Source organism: Camponotus vicinus, unplaced genomic scaffold (assembly GCF_025532165.1).
Source record: "Camponotus vicinus isolate PSW18456_S1 unplaced genomic scaffold, iyCamVici1.0 SCAF_5, whole genome shotgun sequence".
Classification (NCBI taxonomy): Eukaryota; Metazoa; Arthropoda; class Insecta; order Hymenoptera; family Formicidae; genus Camponotus; species Camponotus vicinus.
In genome coordinates, this window is record NW_028141977.1 from 20,984,564 (window position 1) to 21,006,128 (window position 21,565).

The 21,565-nt window shown below is 32.3% G+C and overlaps 1 protein-coding gene across 4 annotated transcripts in view; it reads right to left on the reverse strand.

Moving 5' to 3' along the window:
• Positions 1-21,565, reverse strand: part of Ssh (Protein phosphatase Slingshot) — a 106,190-nt gene that overhangs the window by 69,615 nt on the left and 15,010 nt on the right. Inside the window, exon 1 of one of the 4 annotated variants that reach the window (XM_083099797.1) lies at positions 15,540-15,985. The exons of the other annotated variants lie outside the window; for them this stretch is intronic. Within the exon in view, the coding sequence (XP_082955923.1) occupies positions 15,540-15,622 (83 nt within the window). The 5' untranslated portion in view covers positions 15,623-15,985. Of the gene's footprint in view, positions 1-15,539; positions 15,986-21,565 lie in introns of those variants that run through there. 4 annotated transcript variants of the gene reach the window in all.

Here is a 21,565-nt window from a genome sequence, read left to right on the forward strand (position 1 = left end):
ATACGTATAATTTATTATATTACCAATTGTGCATCATAAAGCCTCTATCTACTTTAATGTTATATTTTTAACGAAAAATATCTATCATCAGTACGTATAACACAATGCAGAACATGATACAAAACAATGTCGTATATTTCATAAAAGAGAGAGAGAAAAGAGAAAGAGGAGAGAGCATATTATAACACATTACTAGAATAAAGAAACTTTGAAGCTGCGTGTGCACGCGCGGCTCGCTATCGACATCGTCGAGAAAGGGCGAGAATAATACTTTCTGCGCATCTTTCACGGTGCCTAACCACGGTTTAACACGATAAAACGTATGAATCACCTTGAACACATCCGACGTGTTCTCTTTTTGCGTGTATCTCCAACACAATTTCAATATATTAACTTCTTCGATTCAATTAATGTGTGTGTTAAATACATGTGTTATTGTTAATTCTCAATAAAAAAAAGTTCAATTTCGCTCATAAAAATTCATTATCGAAATACGAAATCTATGAAATATTTAAATTATGAAATTTTATAAAATTAACAATATAATACTCCGTTCATTATATCTCTCTAATAATAAAAATTAACTTGTACCGTTTATATAGCCACGTTTTATAGTTGAAAATCATCTATCGAATGTTTCCATAAATAATCATTGTCGATATAATAAACGTATAGTATAATACGTTATAAATAAATGCCATACTTCATACTTGTAGGTGACGTAATAATCAATAATATATGCTTACGTAGCAATATACGCGCGCGTCAATAGTTGGCGATATATAGATTTTATGTGACGTATCCGTAATACGTAAATGGCCGCCAACGCATAAATCTTACGATACGCAGTAATATATCAGTAATCAAGAAGGCGTTAACCCGTGCATGTTGTTATGCAAATTAGGCTCTTATCATATAAGGCACATTTACCGTGAATTTATTGCGCGTATTAATTCGCTCTTCTATGTAAAATCTTGCGAATCTTATTCATCTTATTCACTTTTTACGTGTTTACGTAAGTAATAAAATCGTTTATATATAACTTAATGCGATAATAAAGCCTAAAAAAGACAGTGATAGATCACATATAAAAATAAAATAAAAAGTATCTATTAAAGTACTAAAAAATATCATATTAAGACTGTTAATATTCTTGATTCAGCTTTCATATTTTATTTGATCCGTCATCTATAAACATCGCCCTGATCATTAGTTTTATCTTTTTTTTAGTCTATTTTTTCTAAAAACAATGTAGTTATTTAATTAATTTCATAGAGTATGATATTTTTATCGGTACATATTTTATTCAGAATTTTTTATATACATATCATTATCAATATCCTACGTGGAAATTTATGAAAATGTTTTAGCGGCAGATTTAGATTCTGCGGAACAAAGAGAAAAAAAATCGAAAAAATTAAGTTTTTTAAAATATTGTGAAATATATTATTAATTATAAAATTTAATTATATTATAAAATATTTTATATTTATCGATTTCCATGAGGCTTTCAATCGCACAAAAGTAAACCGCGCAAAATAAAATACACGCATCTCATAAATCGTGGGATGAGAGTTTTTGATAATTTATATATTTCATCGATGGAGTATCTCTATCTTTCTCTCTTTCTCTTTCGTAACGGTCATTCGCTTACAGCAATCACGAATAAAAACGGCACATGTTGCGAACGCGTTATCTGAATAAATGTCTCTTCTTCTAGTGGCACATTGTGGCATCGGTAAGAGTTTCCGTACAAGAATCGCTCGTAATTACGAGAGTAGCGTAATGAACATTTCTCACGCTCGTTCGCGATTCTCACAGTTGTTTCACCTTCGTCGCATTCGTTCGGAACAATCGGCCGAGACGATTATCGCGAGCGCACGCGAACGTTTAATTCGGTCGATTGTGGACGACGATGACGACGACGACGACGACGATGACGACACGGAACAACGAGTGGATGCCAGGATTACGCGGCGATTACCACGGATGATCGGCGAATTTATCGATCGAACCGGTTCTTGCGCGCTTTCCGGCCTCAGGATGTGCACGCGTGACGCATCTTGCACATTACGCGCATTACGTAAGTATGACACGTGATTTTCACGATGCACAGGTTTTAAATATTGAATCACACAGTTACAATAATTTTATTATTCATATTTTTGCTCCTTGTACGTATATAATTTCATGCGTATTTTAAATTCGTCATATTATATATTATTTTGTTTTATTTATATATCATTTCTATCTGTCATTTACATACACGTTATATACGATTATATTGTTATAAGTATATATATATTAAGATTTTTTAGAAAATTGGACATATATCTCTTTCTATATTTATAATCTCTCATATATAATTATCCTTTGCTCTTGTGTAATATTCCCAAAAAATTGATATTAAAAAAGCACGCAAAAAAATTTGTTTTATATTATAAAACGTTGCAATATAACGTTAACTTTTTTCTTGATTATTAGTTTTCTCTAAAAATAATCATTTATTCTTTATATATATAGAAAATCATCATTGCAAGATGAATCAGAATTTCCATCAATTTCAGCTTTCGGAACAATCGATCGTGCGTAAAATCAGTTTCTCTGAAATCCGTGGAATCATCGCAGTTGGTCACGCATAAAACGAAAACTAACGCGATTCATTTCTAACAAAAATATTTGTCTACACATCTCTTTACAACTATACAACTTTTCTCGCTGTACTTTCTTTTCTCACGAATCCTCGATGTCATCAAACGAGATTATCCTCTCTTGTTCTCGAGGAAAGTTGCCGCGTAAAACACGTAATCGATAGAACAAGTCGCTTGACAAGAATGAGAGCACGCATGTCGTGGATAAATCTCAAGTCGGTCGCGAAATAATTTTGTCGAACAAAACCGTTCGACAAAATAAATTGAAAAATAATCCGAGTGTCGTTTGTGGTACTTTATAAAACGCAAAAGGATTGACGTAATTTTGATTCTTTTTATACTAATCTCATAATAGAAATATTATAAAATATTACCAACGAGAGTGAACTTAATAAAAATATATTTACACAAACGATTCCTCGCGCAATATTTTATTCGATAAATTTTATATAATAAGTTACATAACAAATTATTATTCATTAAAACCTTCATTAGGATATATCGTGTAAGACGCATCTATTTGGTTTTGCACAACTAGTAGACGGGAAAATATAGAAAAAAAATAAATAATAAGAAATGGATAATGATATGCAGAATAATAACAAAACTGTGCAGACGATCATTATCATGCTATATATGTACATAATCTAGCAAAATTTTAACGGTTAGATAACTCATAGATGGTCTGCGAGAAAGCGTCATAAATCTCCGAATCTACACTTCCATCATTAAAAATAACCGGTTTTGCGCGTTATTACCGCGTCGTGCGTTTACGTATCCTGCTTTCTTCGGTAATAAAGTTGAACGTGGACTCGATAGCGTCATTTTGGTTAAACTTTCTATTAAGAAGCCGATCAACGCTAAAGCGCTCGCTTTCGCTTAAACGACGAGTAATATCATCATCTGTTTTCGGTGACGCAACTACAAGACAGGGAGATATCGGCAGACTTAAATATTAATATAAAATCGTTAATTATGATTCGATAATCAGTGTGGTTTTTTCGTATTATCTTAAATGTCAGTAACATGTGATGCTGACAATAGTATAGTAATAGATAGATGAATATATACACTGTTATATATACATATATTTCTTATTTTACGCACATATTCCTTATATATGACATGTAATTTATAAACATGAAGAATGAAAAGAATTTCCACGACTTACTTCGCCAACTATTCATACAACTATCAAGTACGAGAAACACATGAGAAAAGTTAGCGAAATATTCCAGACGAACGGGGAAGTAACAAAGAGCTAAGCGCATCGCATCGCATCATCTTCCCGGGAACACACCACGTGCTTCAGAGAGAGTCGCGAGTTTTATCTCCAAGAAACCCAGCTGAACCGAACCGGTTTTCACATTAATCTCCGCTTCGCATGAAGCCGTCCAAAGGAAGATCAACGAAACAACGAACGTGTCTACTCTCTTTTTAACGCGACGACGAAATTCGGAGCTTCTAATTTTCAAAATCAAATACGGTTGTATTAACAATAGCGACGTATGTTTTTTATATCCTTTCACACAATTTGTAATGCGATAACTCGTCAAATATCCGTCAAGTATAAATATGAAAATCACACGTATACGTGATCAATTTTGCTGCATTATCATATGCGAAATGAAAACATTGTCGTGTCGATCTATACTGATGTGAGTGAACGCACTATTTATCGTGTGCAAGATTAACATATGTACATTTGGATATGTATGTTTGTAATTTTGGAAAGAAAATTTGAACCGTGTTCTTTGGCTTTGAATAATTATACTTTTCTATATTTTCGCATATTAAAAATTAATTTATTAATCGCATATACATACACATCACAAACTCACGTTGTCGTGACTTTCGACATTGTTTCGACTCGTAGATGTCGCATAATTTATCCGTCCATTATATGCGCTTACGCGTCTATAATAGCGTCGTAAATTAGCGAGCCTTAAAGAAGAAACTGGCACTTTTTACTCGACCACGAAGACAGTGCCGATTATAACTGTTTTATTGTTACAAGAAATATAATCTCAGAAATGAGAATGTCGCGAGGAGAACGCGCGCGTCATGACTAGAACTTGGATCGAAGTAACACTTTTGCCTCTCACAAGTCAATCTTACGTCTATTGCGCAATTTAGTGCTAATTAGTGACTAATTACATTCTGCAATTGCGAGTTTAGTTTGTTCGAATACGTTCGCAGGAAATGGAATTACAGATGGAAATATTTAAGCCGCGATTAAGGATGCGTCTTGCCATTAAGAAGAAAATTCGAGCGAGAGATGAAAGGAAGCCGCAATTGAATAAATCGGAAATAATTACGACGAGATAATTATTGAAAGGTAGAATCGGATTTAAAATAAAAATTGAATTGCATTGAGCGAATGATTAAATATATTCCCTCTAATGAATCAATCTTTTAAATCTTAATGAATGGGTATATCGTTAATTTTTCCAGACAACTCGTTTTTTGTTAAACTTGTAAAAATTAAAATTACAAATATATATTCTCTTAAATAATAAATTTTTTAATGCATCTTGATTTAAAAATTTAATTTAAAAATTTTCAAATTATTTTTGAGGAAAAATAACAAAACGTACAAAATTATTAGTAGTTTTTTAGAGCTAGCTTTTTAGACCTTTGAAATTTCAAGGGAAACAAAGTGATGTAGTATTCGATGTCATTTGCTTTTGAAATTTTACAAATTGCACACAATGACATTAGAAATGAAATCTGTATTATGCAATTTGTTATTCACAATGCACGATAACAGTTTGCACTACGCATACTTTTACAAGTGCGTATTAATACCACGTTAAAAATTATACAATGTTGTGAAAGCATTGAAATCGGAGATTATACAACATATACGATTAGATAAACTATTAGACTCGACATTGACAGCCATCCATTCTATCGTTATTTGCACCTTGTAAACATTATCTCGCCAGTCTTATTCGTCGTCTCGATACGGCATGTATTTTATGTTGAGAATCATTGCGCAATCGTTGGATGACATACGTTCTAAGCAGATGACGCGCGGCGATTCCGCTAAAAAACGCGATGAGTGATGCGCATCGCTGCTGACCGGCAAGCAAAGAGTAGTTTCGCCAAGGGGTGTCTCACTGTCGCAATACATGTACATTTTTCCTGGAATTACTTATGCATTACTTCGAATTACTTCGAATTATTTCGAATTACTTCGAATTACTTTGCATTACTTCGAATTACTTCGCATTACGTTGTATTATTTCGCATTTTACTGCGCTTACGTCTGAAGCAGCATCGATAGCATAGGAATGGGGATGAGTGGGGGTCATTTTGGACGGTATACAGTGTCTGTATGCATGTACGGCCGTTCAGAACCATTCCCACTCACATATTGTCGATGTTAAACTTATAGAAAAGTTCAGTCTACAAGATATTGTATCTCCTGATTATTTGAAGCAACTTCTCCTTTTTACTGGATATGACAATATCATATCAATAAGCAAAATAAACGAAGAAAGACTTTTGCCAAAGAAAAGTTAACTTTATTGTTAACTCCTGAAGAAAAAAAAGATTTTTTTGGTATATACACGACAAAAGAACAATATTTTGAAATTTTATTTAGGCGTAAAGAATTATTAAATATATTAATTAAAAGTAGTAAAAAGTTTCTTGAATCTACTATTCTTGAAAAAACTCAAGAAAAAAATTTAGAATGTTTATGTGACGTTAGTACACAACATCAAAGCACGTCTAATAAACGTAAATGCTTAAATAAAGATAAAAATATAAAACGTAATAAAAATAATTTTGATGATACAATTAATACATCTAAAAACAAATCTTCTTATTTAACTGAAGACGATAAATCTAAAGCTGTTAATCATATTAAAAACGTAGTTTCAAATTATATTATTAAATTCCTTCATATAATATTAAATTCCTACAAAACATCGATTATGATGAAGCTAAAAAATCACAAACTCTTTCTAACTTAGATAATATTAGCATAGAAATAAAAAATCAAACTGCTTATGTAAATTGCACGGAGTGCAATTTTTTTTCTAAAACATTTACACAAATTGAAAATAATAAATATAAATGGGTTCTTTCAAATTTTAATAAGCATTTTAAAACGCATTTTAAAAATAAAAAGTCAAAATATGGTAAAAAATTCTAATATTTTAAATTTTCTTCAAGTAAATCCAAAATCTAATGTAATAGAAAAAAATATTAATGAACAACCTGATGAATGTAATAATAATGTCGTCATAATTCCGTATGATAATGCACTCAAGAAAATACATGTATGGAAGCTGAAAAATTATCAAGTGTCTCATTATGTTCTTCATCAAGTGTTGATGATTCGATTCAAAAAGAAATTAATTTTATTGAAAATGTATCACATAGTTCTAATTTCATATGTACTCAACTTTATACGGATGATCAACTAACATCATATAATGCAAGTTTTTTCGTGGATTTTTCCTCGGATTTTTTTAAGAGTGAAATTACTAAGGAGGCAAATCAAAATGACAACAGCAATTCTGATGAAATTATCTAGCTTCCACAAAAAATAACAAATTTTCCAAGCAGATTAGATCGAACAAAGACAAAAAGAAATCTTGTTTTAGATATAAATCAAACAAAAATCACAAACTTTGTTGAAATTTGTGAACGTATCAAACAGCATGTAAATGAATGTGAAATAATTTCTCAAGAGTTTGTTTCCAATTTAAAACTTTTGGATGAGGAAAAATATTATGCTGCCTATTATAATAACACATTCTATATTGGAAGAGTCATTGAAATATTTGAAAATTCTACAAAAATTAAATTTTTAAAATCCGAATTAGATGTTTATAAATGGCCTAAAGAAACAGATATTCAAATAGTACAAAATGAATACTTATTCTTTGGATCAGTTACTCTAATTGGAACCGAACCGTTTTATTTAAATAGACATGAAAAAATATTAATTGAAAAAAGATACAAAGAATTAAAGAGAATATATAATGATTAACTATACGTAACTCAAATATGTGTACAAATATTTGTATTTTATATGTTCGTAAATTTAAAATGAAAGATTTTTATTCTAAACTTATATATATATATATATATATATATATATATATATATATATATATATATATAAGTTTAGAATAAAAATCTTTTATTTTAAATTTACGAACATGAACACATAAAATACAAATAAAATTAATACAGATCGGAATAAAATCATTAATGATTTTATAAATTATAATATTTAGTTATACATATATTTTTTAATTATTCATGTATATATTTATTTTATATATATATATATATATATATATATATATATATAATAAATATATACATGAATAATTAAAATATATATATATATATATATAAAATAAATATATACATGAATAATTAAAAAATATATGTATAACTAAATATTATAATTTATAAAATCATTAATGATTTTATTCCGATCTGTACTAATTTTATTTGTATTTTATATGTGTTCATGTTCGTAAGTTTAAAATAAAAGATTTTTTTTTAATTAATAATTGGAACAAAGTTTAAAATAAGACATTTTTTTAAATTTATAATATGTATATTTTGCAAAATAAAAAATTATAAATAAATATATTTGCATTACATAGAATTACTTTATATTTCATGGAATTGTTTCGTATTACGTCGCATTACTTAGAGTACATGGTGCATTACATGGAATTACTTGAAATTACCTGATAATTCGCAATACATGTACAAATTTTTAGTCAGTGAGACACCCCTTGAGTTTCGCTGTCGTAGGTGAACAACGTATCATTGTTCCCGGTCGACTCGCGTACCGAACATTTCCGAGCAAAGATGCCCCCGATAGTTTACATTAATTCTCTCATATATATAAATCCATATAATTTTGACACTTGTACGTGTGACGTCTTACGAGCATTTTTGCACATTTTGATTCGATACATTAGTTTCCACCTCGTAATGCATTTTAAGAAAAAATTCTGTGTTTGTATATGTAATTTCTATGCGTTTTTAGATTTATTGAGAAAGGTACTTTGGAAATTGATTCTCTCTCTGAAGAAAAAAATCTCTTTTTAACAGTGATATATAAAAAAGAATCATTTTTATTACGCAATATTTTGCACCTTTTAATATTCAAGTTTAATATTCAGTTTCTACATTCGATAGAAAATGTTACTGCGCGATACATTTCTAAATAAGGAGATGCCGACAGCCATTTTTAAATACGATACGCGTAGATTTATCAGACGAATATAAATGATTTATGATAAATTTGATTTCAGCTGCCGCGTCGTCCTTGATCCGCTATCTAACAAAGATCAGGATCGCAATCTTCGATTATTCGCCTCTCCCCCTTGGTCCGCTATATATATGCTAGCTTCCGTGTTGTGAGTCTCGTTTCTAAGCAACACCGCATTGCTGTACATTTCTGCGAAAGTGATAATCGAATGTACACCAAACGCGACGATGACTCCGAAAGGTTATTGACCCGACGATATTCTTAACAACTATTACGTCATATAAACTCTGTAGGAAAAAAATGCAAATAAATCAAAAAAACTTTTTAATCCTAAGTAATTGGTTAGAGTAGTGACTTATTAGATTAAATAACTTTGTTGCCGATACTATATTGCGCGAAATGATACGTGTAGTTTAGTCTTGAAGAAAGAAAAATGTACTTCAATTGTGCGCATCGAAGCGAAAGTTCTTACGAGCCGACATGACCAACGAAAACAGATTTTATGAGACGAAACCAATTTACTTGCCGGACAAAAGTCGAATCTACATAAACAAATCAAGCATGTCATCGTGTGTATCCGTCCAGAAAATTGATGGAAAGTAGCCCCAAGGCAACCTAGGGCGAGCAATACACTTTGATTGCCTCAAATTGCCGAGTAATTTGAAGGCAAAAAACAATCTCTCCAAGAGACGAGGAGCGGTAAAAGTGGATTATGCAAATATGTGACAAGTATCTGCAAGGTTAACACGGATAATCACTTTGGGATAATAATAATTATGTGATTCAAAGGCGATTTATTATTACGCAATCGACCGTATTGCCTTTTATGCGTACTGTTTTTATCTCTTTATAGAAATCAATCGTTTAATATTGATACGTGAAAAGGAAAAGGATATTCGTGAGTTTACAAAATAATAAAATAGCGCGATCTCTTTCGCGAATTATACGTTAATCTAAAATTCGTTCCGCGAGGATGATTCGCACGATGGTTAAATCAAATTTTTGCATTCTCACAAAGCTCTACATTCAATTGCGCAAATAAAACATTTTTCGCGCAACTTGATTAATACGAATCGCTATTCTATTAAATTGAAGAGACTTGTAATTTTCAGCGATAAATTTTCTGTCGACTATCATATTTAACTAGCTATTAATTGTCAATTCACGACGGATAATGTCAAGCTAAGACAATCGAGAATCGAATCTAATTTGATTTAACGACTGTAATTTTCTAAAGTTCATAAATACGCTACGATGATTATAAGCTTTTGCGTGGAAACTTTTGCACAATCAGCATAATATAAAGTGCGATAATCAAATTTTGCAAACAATATTTACATTAATAATGTTACAATTACATAGTTAATTGTGAGCTATCGGTAATTCGTACATATATATTTATTTATTTCGATGTACGTAGAATTTCTTGCATTCACGTGTATGCAATTTTGTTGCTTGTAACAGACTAAGTTTAAGTTGTAACTGTTTTCAGCAACACAATAATTGTCAATCAATCTTCAATTTTGTTACTTTCGTCGACAATAAAGAAAGTTGCCGTGGCTAGACATTATTTATACGCATTTCACTCGCAGTAGCAGCTGGTAATATTTTATGCGGCAAAATTACGACACATGTACGAAAGAACGTATTTAAAGAAATTATTGAAAAAATCGCGACGAAACGCAAGAGAAGACAGACGAATAATCGCCGCGTCATGTTTGCGTAGAATCGGAGAGAAAGAAAATCTATTTTCGATAAACGATAATCTCGTTTTGAGTACGTCGTATATAATCACTCGTGCAACTTTATTACCGGATCGTATACGCTCCTCGCATAGGCGCGATGTAAAGAAAATTAATCGTCGGTTTCGCGTTGCGGGACTTTTCGCTATTAAATACCTAGAGGGAAACGCATCGACGAGTTTCTCCAAGTCGGCGTACGCCAACATTTCTTTTTTTTTCCCTTCGCGATCACGATCAGGTGCCGCGCATATCAGTGGTATTAATCTCGGACTTAATTGGGGTTTCGTTCAGGAATTACATAATGCGAAGTTAACGATCTTAAGATAATCGCGCGGCCTGCCCGCGACTATAAATATCGGTCTCGGGGCTTACGTACGGCTTACGTACGGCGGACGCACCAACACTTTAATATACTCGCAATGTATTGATTTACGATCGGCGGCGTGCGCACGGGAGAGGAAGATAACAAACCGACCGTGTTCGATTCGACGATTACTCGGCAATAATATCGTCGCTACGATTTATATCTCGCAATGAGAACCGTTAGAGCCGGGGCAAGAGAATGTTATGGAAGACAGCTGTGGCGAATACGGGAGCTGGACTGCCTTTTTCTAACGGTTACCGATAGAGATACCACCGCGCGTCCGATCGCGAATTTATAATCACCGCTACTTGGGAATACGAATATCGATTATCTCTGCTCGGATCTTCGACATCTTCCGCGCTTGTGTAAAAACGTTCATCGTTTCGGTTCATCCATTTAACGAAATAATATTGGCATTGCGAACCGACAGTTGTTTTGTTTTAGCCTATTATCGGCAAATGTTGTACTCTTTCGTAATGTATTGCCGCCTTCTTTCGAGGCGGCAATACATTGCGAAACAAAAATTACATCTACATATATGTACATATAAATGTGCTAAAGCGAATACAAAACATTCTTAATTTCTATCGAAATACTTTATTCATTTGAGAAAAATATACGATATATGAAAACATTAATAAATTAAAATGATAGATGTTTACGTGAAAAATACATTTTGCACAATATTATTTATAATTACTCTCGCTTTAACACAAAGATATTATCGAATAAACTTTTTTTCCTGCATTTTCACGAGGCATTCGTGCCGTAACGCTTCAACGTCTCTAAACATATTTATAGGCCATACAGGAGGCAAACTTTTTCCCAGGGAGCCTTTCTCGACAAATAATCAGGGTTCCCTTTCACACCTCGTTCGTACAAAAGCGCGCAGCTGATGCTCCGAATCAGCTGACGCTGACACAAAGGGCATTGCTTCCATGTACACATACATATGGTACTTGCCAACGCGCAGAGTGTCAGCATTCGGTGTTACACATAATTCCGGACAAAATTTAAAAGCTTTTTAATTTGTCGATGCAACTTGTTGACAACTTGTTTATAAGAATTTTTTAATATAAAATAACTAAATCTGTCCTTTATCGATCGATATATCTTTCTATAAATTTTTAATTATAATATTATCGTAAGATATTTAGAGAAAACAACAAACAGCTTTTGTTTAAAAATCAATTTCACTTTTTTTATATGCATAAAGTCAATTTACTTTTAACAAAGCCATCGACTCTGTTAGTCATTCTAACGCGTAATGTACAATTCAAATTTAATATTAATAAACATTAGCAATGATATATTACGTGCACTTTATGCCAAGAGGCCGTTAATTTATTTAATTACGCTCAATCAATGCAAAAATGAGTAGAAATACATTATTATGGATACATTTTATGCATACAAATATGAAATTAGTAAAATGTTAACTGAAATGAAGTCTTTCAGTCTTTTTTTTAGAAAAAAAAAAGTTTACGCAAAATGCTAGAGAAAGAAAAGAAACATTTTATTTTTATTATTACGTGTCATTTTATAAAATATAATAGAATCTAAAAATCTTGAACCAATTATAAACAATTTAATTGTCGCTTATTTAAAATTTATTATTTAAAATTATATCATTACATAAAAAAATAAAATGTCGAAACGTCTACGTATTTATCAGCCTTTACGCACTTCTTTCTTATTATAGACTGCATCTCCTTGATAGATTTCGTCGATTTGTCTTGCTTTCGCATATCGCAGTTTACGTAGACTATTCAACTGCGATTTACATAAAATATCGTCTTTCCCTCTCTCTCTATAAATGTACCTGCGCGCCATCCGATTATAATTTCTCGTCAGACCAAATACCTCACCAAGACTGGCATGCTATGCGAGCTCGAGTCTGTTATAGACGGAGAATGGGTTAGGGATCCTTGCGGTTCGAAAAAAAGAACAAAGAATAAGATATTCGTACGCCGGTAAAGGCAGCGTTGCCAAGCATCCTACCATCTTAAACTGGACCATTGCTAACGGTACGATCAAGCACCCATCTCCTGCATAATTTCTGATCTCTCAATTAATCCTCGCTGTACAAACTTTTGGAAAAATATTTCATACGAAATTATTCGTGTGAAAGGAAAACTGATTTCGAACAGAGACTGAAAATCGCAGAAAATAACCGCGAAAAAAAATTTGAAGAAATAATTTTAAAAGATATTTCACACATTATACAAGACATGAAATCACTTGTGAAATTTTAAAATTAATATTTCGTGCTCGGAAAGATGACGCTAGTGTACTTTTCAAAATACACGATATGTGATTATCAATAAATATAAACATCATTAATAAATATACTATCGATTATTTGTTATTTTAAAACTTTTACATTTACATCTTTTATACAGAGAGACAGTTCCATTTAATTATTCACATAACACTTATCGTTTAAAGTCTGAAAAATCAAACAAATCACATGGCACACTATTGCGGTCTGCTGTCTTTTTCCATAATAAAAAGTTAACCGCACGATGCCAACATTCGAATATTCCGGATGAGATTGTGTCGATAAAATGAGCGCGTAATATTTATGTTCTTCTATAAATCATAATTTCCGAACAATTAAAGTTGCCGGTCAAAAAGAAGTTACAAATCTCTCGATCTACAGTTATATCGGACGTTTATTCTAAGCATGTCTCGTGTGTATCTGCTAAAACCAAGTAATCGCGTAGAAAAAAAAAGCGAATGTAATCAAGATTGCATCAGCAAGAACGGTAAAACGAAATAAAAATCGGAATAAAATAGAGAAAATTAGAACAAGATTATACTCTAGAACTTTAAACTCATACATTTAACGCGCATACGAGTTCTCGAGTATTATTCCCACAAACTTGGATTTATACAGATATTATTTCGAAATTTTCAACTGGCAAGATGTTCAAATTTTTATTTCATTTCATATTAATATTTTAACAAAAGTTGAAAAAATCAAATCAATCGTTACTCGGGGTCGACGTAGTTTAGTCGAGTAGTGTTATTTTCTCACGAGGAAATTTAAATTGATTTCCTTTCAATATAGGCAGTGTACGCAATTACTTTTAACATTCGATAAATTAGCTCGAACGAGCATTTTCCGTTATAATCCGTTGTAATCTCTTGAGCTTAGACCGTAAAACGAGCAACGACTTCTTCGCACTCGTAGGATTAAGGCTTAAGGAATTATATTATCGATCGTTTCTACTGCGCGCGGATTAGATTGTTGACGCCAATTCTCATCGTGCGAACAATGCTCATTCGATATCTGCTTTAATATGCCACGAAAATGACACTCGATTTACGATGCCGTTTTACAACGGTCAGAGTTGTGTATACGAAAGCATGTACAAAAGTGTTTGTAACACGACATTTACACGATGTTATCGTTAACACGATGCGTTGGTCTCTCTTTGTTTGACTTTAAACCGTCCTTTATTGCCCGAAAAAAAAAAAACTGATGCCTTCAAGTCATACTTGAAATGACTTAGATACATCTCAAGTATACTTTTCATATTTATAATGTAGAATTCATAGCGATGTTTCCCTTTAATTATAATAATTATTGTTAAACGCTAAATATATTTAATCATGTAATATTTATAACCACTAATATTTTAATAAATATATATTTAGTGGATATAAATATTTATTAAAATATTTAGTTGGTAAATATTTTTAACTACTTGTTTTGTAAAAACTTTAAAGAGAGATTTCTCGAGACAAGAATGACTCGCGAATATACAGTTAATTTTAAGGTTAACGTCAAATAACATTTAAAGCATATTCCACGATCGGCATATGTAGTTATCATCTTTTAAAAAATTACAAAGCACTTTGTAAAACAAAACATATTTTTGAGACTTATTTAAAGAAACAATTAATTATTAATAATCGAGTGTCATATCGATGTAAAACTGTTGCGCGTTTCCATCACCGTATTTTATATACAACCGCTTGTATCAACAGTTGTACGTTGAAAATGACAAATAAACATCGAGGTTAAGATCGAGGGGAAACGGGCATTGTAACGTAAATCGCTAATAAATATTTAATGTTTTGGCTTGAATCAATTTACATCAAGTGTTCGATACGCTCGTAAAAAACCGGCAAATATTGACAATATTGCGTTCGATAATCGACATTGTGACACGAACATTACAGCAACAACATTCGGACACGCATTCTCGGCATATATTTTTCTGCAACTCAGAGTTGCTCATCGACCGTTTAGTTTACCCAATCTCGGATGAATGGTTCAATGTCCCTTTCTAAATCACAGTCGTTGCTATAACGTAAACAGTCTCGATCTCGGTCAACGGATAAACGGTCACGGATCAAACCGAGGGGAGCCGAATACACCGATTCTCCGTCTCTTTTCGGAGCACTTAACGTTACACGCTTCACAATATTTTTTTCCCTACTCGGAATTGTAATTTAGACGCGCGTACACGATCGGTGACACGATCAACGAGCAATTACAAGTAATGGGAAAATACCTGATGTACTGGATGTAGCCGTGTCTGGCGTCTTCGAGCAGGAACCCCGCAGGGTTCCTCATCTCGATGTTTTCGAAGACCATCGGAGTCCGTCCACGAGACACCCCGCGCGCTCGATGCGAGTATACAGAACTTAACCACTCTGCCTCTCCATCAATCTTCTTTTCGCTACGTTGCACTTGACTCGCGCGAGCACATTTAAAACGCGCGTTGCACGAATCCTTCGACCCGCTCACGCTCGTCGGACGATTCTTCCGAAAAGATCGCGTATCCCCGAGACATCGTCTCTCTTTCTCTCTCTTTCGGAGAGCCAGCGTCGCGACGACGACGATAACCTTGGAGCGGCGGCCGCTAAACCTTGACTCGACGCTAAATTCACGCGACCGAACACGAGAGGCGGCGTTTCACGCCGAAGCGACGCGCGATCGACGTCCACCCGTGCGACGTCGTTGGACGACTGAGGCAAAGGCAGAAGCTTTCTCGAGCAGGCGCAAAGAGGCGCGCGGCGCGCGAGAGAGTCTCCCCCCTCCATTCTACTTTACGCTCCCCACTCCCCACCACTTATTTCGCAGCCGACATGCAGATTCACCGAGCTTACGCTCGAAGCAGCTTCTCGGTCGATCGAGATGAAGATGTGCATCGTACATCGGAGAGAGAGAGAGAGAAAAAAACACGTTTTCCCGCATCACGGCACCTTAAAATGTTTTCATCATTTTCATATATTATGACGTATATGTAGATGGCATATTAAATAAAATTGAATATATGACAAAATATGTTAATTTTTGCATCGTATTGATATCGATTGAATGCGTGTTGCATTCAATCCAGTGTCTTATTTTACATTTATATAATTTTGCTTTCAATTTGTAAAATATAATAGGTGTTTTACAGCATAGAAAAGACTATACATATATCGAAACGTTATTGTAGATTGCGAGGAGACCTTGAAGACTCGTCATGCGTTTCACCCTCGCGAAATCATCGGCCTAAACACTTTGAATATGCATATTTATCATGTATATAACTACTACAGTATAATTAAAAGAAAAGTGAAAAGGATCGTGATTTTTTTTTAATGTATTGATTGTCTAATGAGGTCAGAAATCTTTTTTTTCTCTTTTACAAAAATTAAACTAAAGATCCATTTAAAGATTTTAATATGAAATATATAGTTAAATATGTTTCACGAAATTTAAAATTTTGTTAATATAAAGCTTTTCTGAAATTAAATAAAATTTTCTCCTCTCTCTCTCTTTCTGCTCAGTTTGTCTATCTTAAATTATATTTATCAGAATAATTTTAATCGTCAAATAATTTTTCTCGAACAAATCTTGTTCTTATTTTTGGCGAAAAAATACCAAAATTTTTATTAAAATTTTTATTATTTAACTACGTATACACATATAGATTTTACGAAAGACTATACGTACTAAAAGCTATATTTCACTGAACAAATCTCAATTGTAATTCAAAATGAATCGGTCATATACGCTGTCCGACATGAATAAATATGCGGTAATTGCTAGACGAAGACAATCAGTGTCATCAAAATTATGTAATCAGATAACGTCAATATTAATCAACATTGTCTTTTTCGTAATCTTCTTTTACATCAAGTCTTTTTATTATATCACATTCGTATATTGAAACACACTAACTGTTGACAAAAGAACATCGTGCAAATCAAGCTTAATGGCGCCAAGTACTCTTTAATCAGCGAGCAATCTCATAAATTTGCCTCGTACATTACACCATCGAGTATATTTAGAGATTTATTGCATTACTCGACATGCACGTATCGTAACAATTGTCCATAATTAGAGAGAGAGAGAGAGAGAGAGAGAGAGAGAGAGAGAGAGAGAGAGAGAGAGAGAGAGAGAGAGACAATTGTGGAGTCCATGATAACTAATAACATATAAACAATTCAAAAGTGTTCCATTTGCAAGAAATGGAAAGATTCCAAAACAATTGTATAATGCAACGATATTCTGTAGAAAATAATATTGTCAAATTTTCGTCAATTAATAGCAAAGAAGAATTTCCAATCAATTTGTTTGATATTTCACATATTGGTGTACACTTCCATTCCATCAAAGCCATTTACTAGAAACGATATACTACAACTTTACTACAACAAATTGCTCTTATTTTTTTTCTTTATAATAAACAACTGTCACTGACCCAATGTACTAGTTATTGCTACTCTATTCCATGAATATGCTGTGTAATTTATACAATAAAATAGCTTATATATACAAAAATTGCTACGAAAACAAATAATAAAACGCTTGAAACATCAATCGATAAATAATAAATATTAAGAATTGTGAAATCATGAAAAATTAAGAATTTAATCAATTAAATAATTATTTAATAATTATTTAATAATAATCGACTATATCGCAATGTTTTCGCTGTAAAAATAATGATTTTCCGTAAAATAAAAGTATTGATTTTTTAAAATATATCCGTATAAATATATCCCTATTTAATTGCATATAACCGCCCCATTGCAAACAGTGACTCATCGCACCATCCTACACGCGTTGGTAGACTCTTTTCTTCGAGATCTCATTATACAAATCGTTTCTCAATTTTTTTTCACTGCCAAGGGGAGACGAGCATGCGACGCATTAATCATCTACGTCAACCAGTCCGGTCTCCTACGATTGAAATCGCAATTATATAACCATAGGGTAAGCGAAACTAGGCCGTGTTATATCCAAGATTACAAGGTAGTGTCGAATGACTTTGCAATATATTTTTCGATATTATTAATGTTTTCATTCCTAGTCGAGCATATCAGATACACGATATAATAGTTATCGGTCTGTTCCTTAGGCGTGATAGGCAAGATATTCGCATATAATTTACGAGCAAATGCAAAAAAAAAAAGTTACTGTAAACCTTGATAGACTTAATGCGAGAAATCACATTAATATTCCTAGTGCATCGTACTCTTACGTCACGCATATCAATGACGTAAAAATTAAGGAGAAATTCTCCCGTTCCCTCTCGATAATTCTCTCTCCTCTCGGAATAGTTAACAGCTCAACTATCAGATCGATTCTCGGCGCACGAAACGCTGGAAATCTTGGACGACCGCACTGTTGAATATTCATGATTTAATCATTGACATATCGACAACTATATACGACTTCGTGGAAGAGAATAGGCTATGCATAAATTAATTGCGAATTGCTCGCGACAAGACTTTGATCAATTTTATATATATTTTAATAATCTGCTCTCTTTACTAAACTAGATTCTTTATCAGCTATTCACGCGCGACTCGCGATAAAGCAAGAAACATCAAGGCATCTCAGTTTATAGAGTTATTTAAAAGTGAATAAAATTCGAATACTAGTTTAATATAGACATTTAAAAGTAGATCAATAAGTAATATAGCCGAGTAACAACACTAATCACGATCGGATCGATTCGTATCATGCACATACCGATATCACGTTATTCATACACATGTCAGCTGACATCATCAGTGCATTGACCTTCGTTGTACGATTGTCGTATGTATGTATATACATACCCCGTTCGCTCCGGTTTGCCAGCTCATCCATGCAAAACGCGAGCAAACACCGTATAAACGCTAATATATTCGTAGAGAAGCTGAGAGACGGAATGTGCGTCTCGCTCGATAAACAACATCTATTCGCGAATCTATCTGAGAGATATCATTGACTCCCGATTAAATAACAAATTTGCACGATTCGCTGGAATATATCTTGCGAGGAAATTATTTGCATTCGATGTTGCCGATCGAAATCTACTAGAAACCTTCTGCGAAAATATAAAGTGAAATTTATTCTTGTCGAAAAAATTTGAATGTAAAAAATAATTATCAAAAAGTTATTTATTAAAGGGCAGAAAAATAAAAAAAAAATGATTTATGTAAATGTAATTTTTTATCTCATATATATATATATAGTTCTTATTAGTAAAATAAATTGTCTCGCATTTACTTTAACATGTGAACGCTGCGAAAATTAATTAAAACAAAGATTGCACTTTCAATGTATTTTTGATATTTGCACAAACTCATCTGAACATGTCTTATGTACTGTAAAAATAGCGGTAGTGACAGCAAACGATATTTTAACGTCATTTAAAGTCCTCTTTATATCTATTATCTTTACAAAGCAAAATGCCAGGAAAGTTCAAAGGGCAGCGTGCAATTTTTACGTGCTATTGCTCTCGTTAAAGATGCCTCCGCTTGGAAAGGGAAATGTTAAAATAATTGATTTTGCTCTCACTCAGTGCAAGATACATCGGTTTCGCATAATGGAAATGAAGATAAGAAAGTTTAAATAAATGATTCAATGTTCGCGATTTTAAGATGCCGTTCATTACGATATCTCTGAAGCCTTAAAATCGCGAACGTTGAGTCACTTATTTAAACATTTCTGCTTAATCATTTCCACTTTGAAATGCCGGATGCTCCATAAGAATATGTAAAACCAATGAACAAGAATATGCTTCCTATCATATATTTTTTGTCTACTATATTTTTATAAACTGCTATTTAATGATTTCTTTACACGAGATTTTATTTAAAAACACTTGGAGAAAAATATAATACTCTATGTATAGAAAGAGAGGGAAGAGAGAATAAACTCCTCGCCGTATCGTTATAAATTATTATTATAATTATAAAATATTTAATTAAATTATGAATAATGAGGAACAACGTCAAAGATAAAACTTAAAACTTGGGAAATAATTTTGATAACAAATAAATAATTTCGTAAATTTTGATTCATGATGATTAGGGTATCGCAAGTATTCGTGAAAGGATATTTATGTGACTCATTAAAAATCATTCACTCGACGAGTATAAACGGTATAAATGAACGTTCATCTTTTAAGTCTTTGTACAAATTGAAGTGCCGATCACATCCTTTCTCCACGTTGCTACCTATGCACTGTATGAACAGGTTTTCTTATACTTTCGTGTCGATTCGCGCACGAAGGATATAAGCGCAAATAAATGATTAGACACAATAAGCTGATGTAAATGATGGTGTACAGGATGTTTCAAAAAAGTATCTTTCTCATATATATAACTATAGAATTTTCCAAAACTTGAAACGATTCTTCAATGAAAATTTCTTCAAGATCAATTGTACTCATCTTTTACACAACACATCAAAATTAAACTGATAAAAATCTAATAATTAATATTTTAAAAAAACAAAAAACAAACGTTCATCGATTTGCATTATTGATGCAGTTTGCTTAAAAATAACTTGTTTTATGATATGAGAAATAACGATTAATATCTCGATATGTAGCAACAATTCAATTAATTTCTAAAATATACAGAATATCCGTTTATGATGTTATTACCTCCTTTTTCCTCAAATAGTTAATTGAAAAGTAAAAATTTTTTTGTTATAAAATTGAATGATTTTACTGGAAGTTCCAAAAAAGTAGGCTTGCTTCGTCAAAAATCCTTACATATTATTTCATGTCTTATCGAAAAAATTTTTATCGCAATACTATTTTCACGAACCTCGGTCAAGAACAATCGACTAATGCATGTCGTAAGAAGGAAACCAATTACCAAGTTTCGAGGCACGATCCAATCTCAAATTGTGTAAGATCGCTCTTTGTTTGCGTACGTTCGAGAAATGCTCGGCTGAAATATAGCGAATATAGTTCAGGGTTACGTACAAAACTCTCGAAAACTTTGGTAATTTGGCAAATATATATAGAGAATGATATCCAAAGCAAATATACGCATGTATCCAAATAATTAAAATTTGATATCATCAATGTAACTACTAAATGTATATGATGTAATTTAAAAGTAATCAAAACTCATTAAAGTGCCATTTAAAACAAAAAATATATAAAATTATATAGATGGAATTATTAAATTAATCATAAATAAATAACTAAAATTTTTAATTTTTAGGAATCTGAAAACTGAGATTTTAAATTAATCTCCTTTTATAATATCATTTCCAGCTATTTAAAAATTATTTAAAGATAAATATTAATGA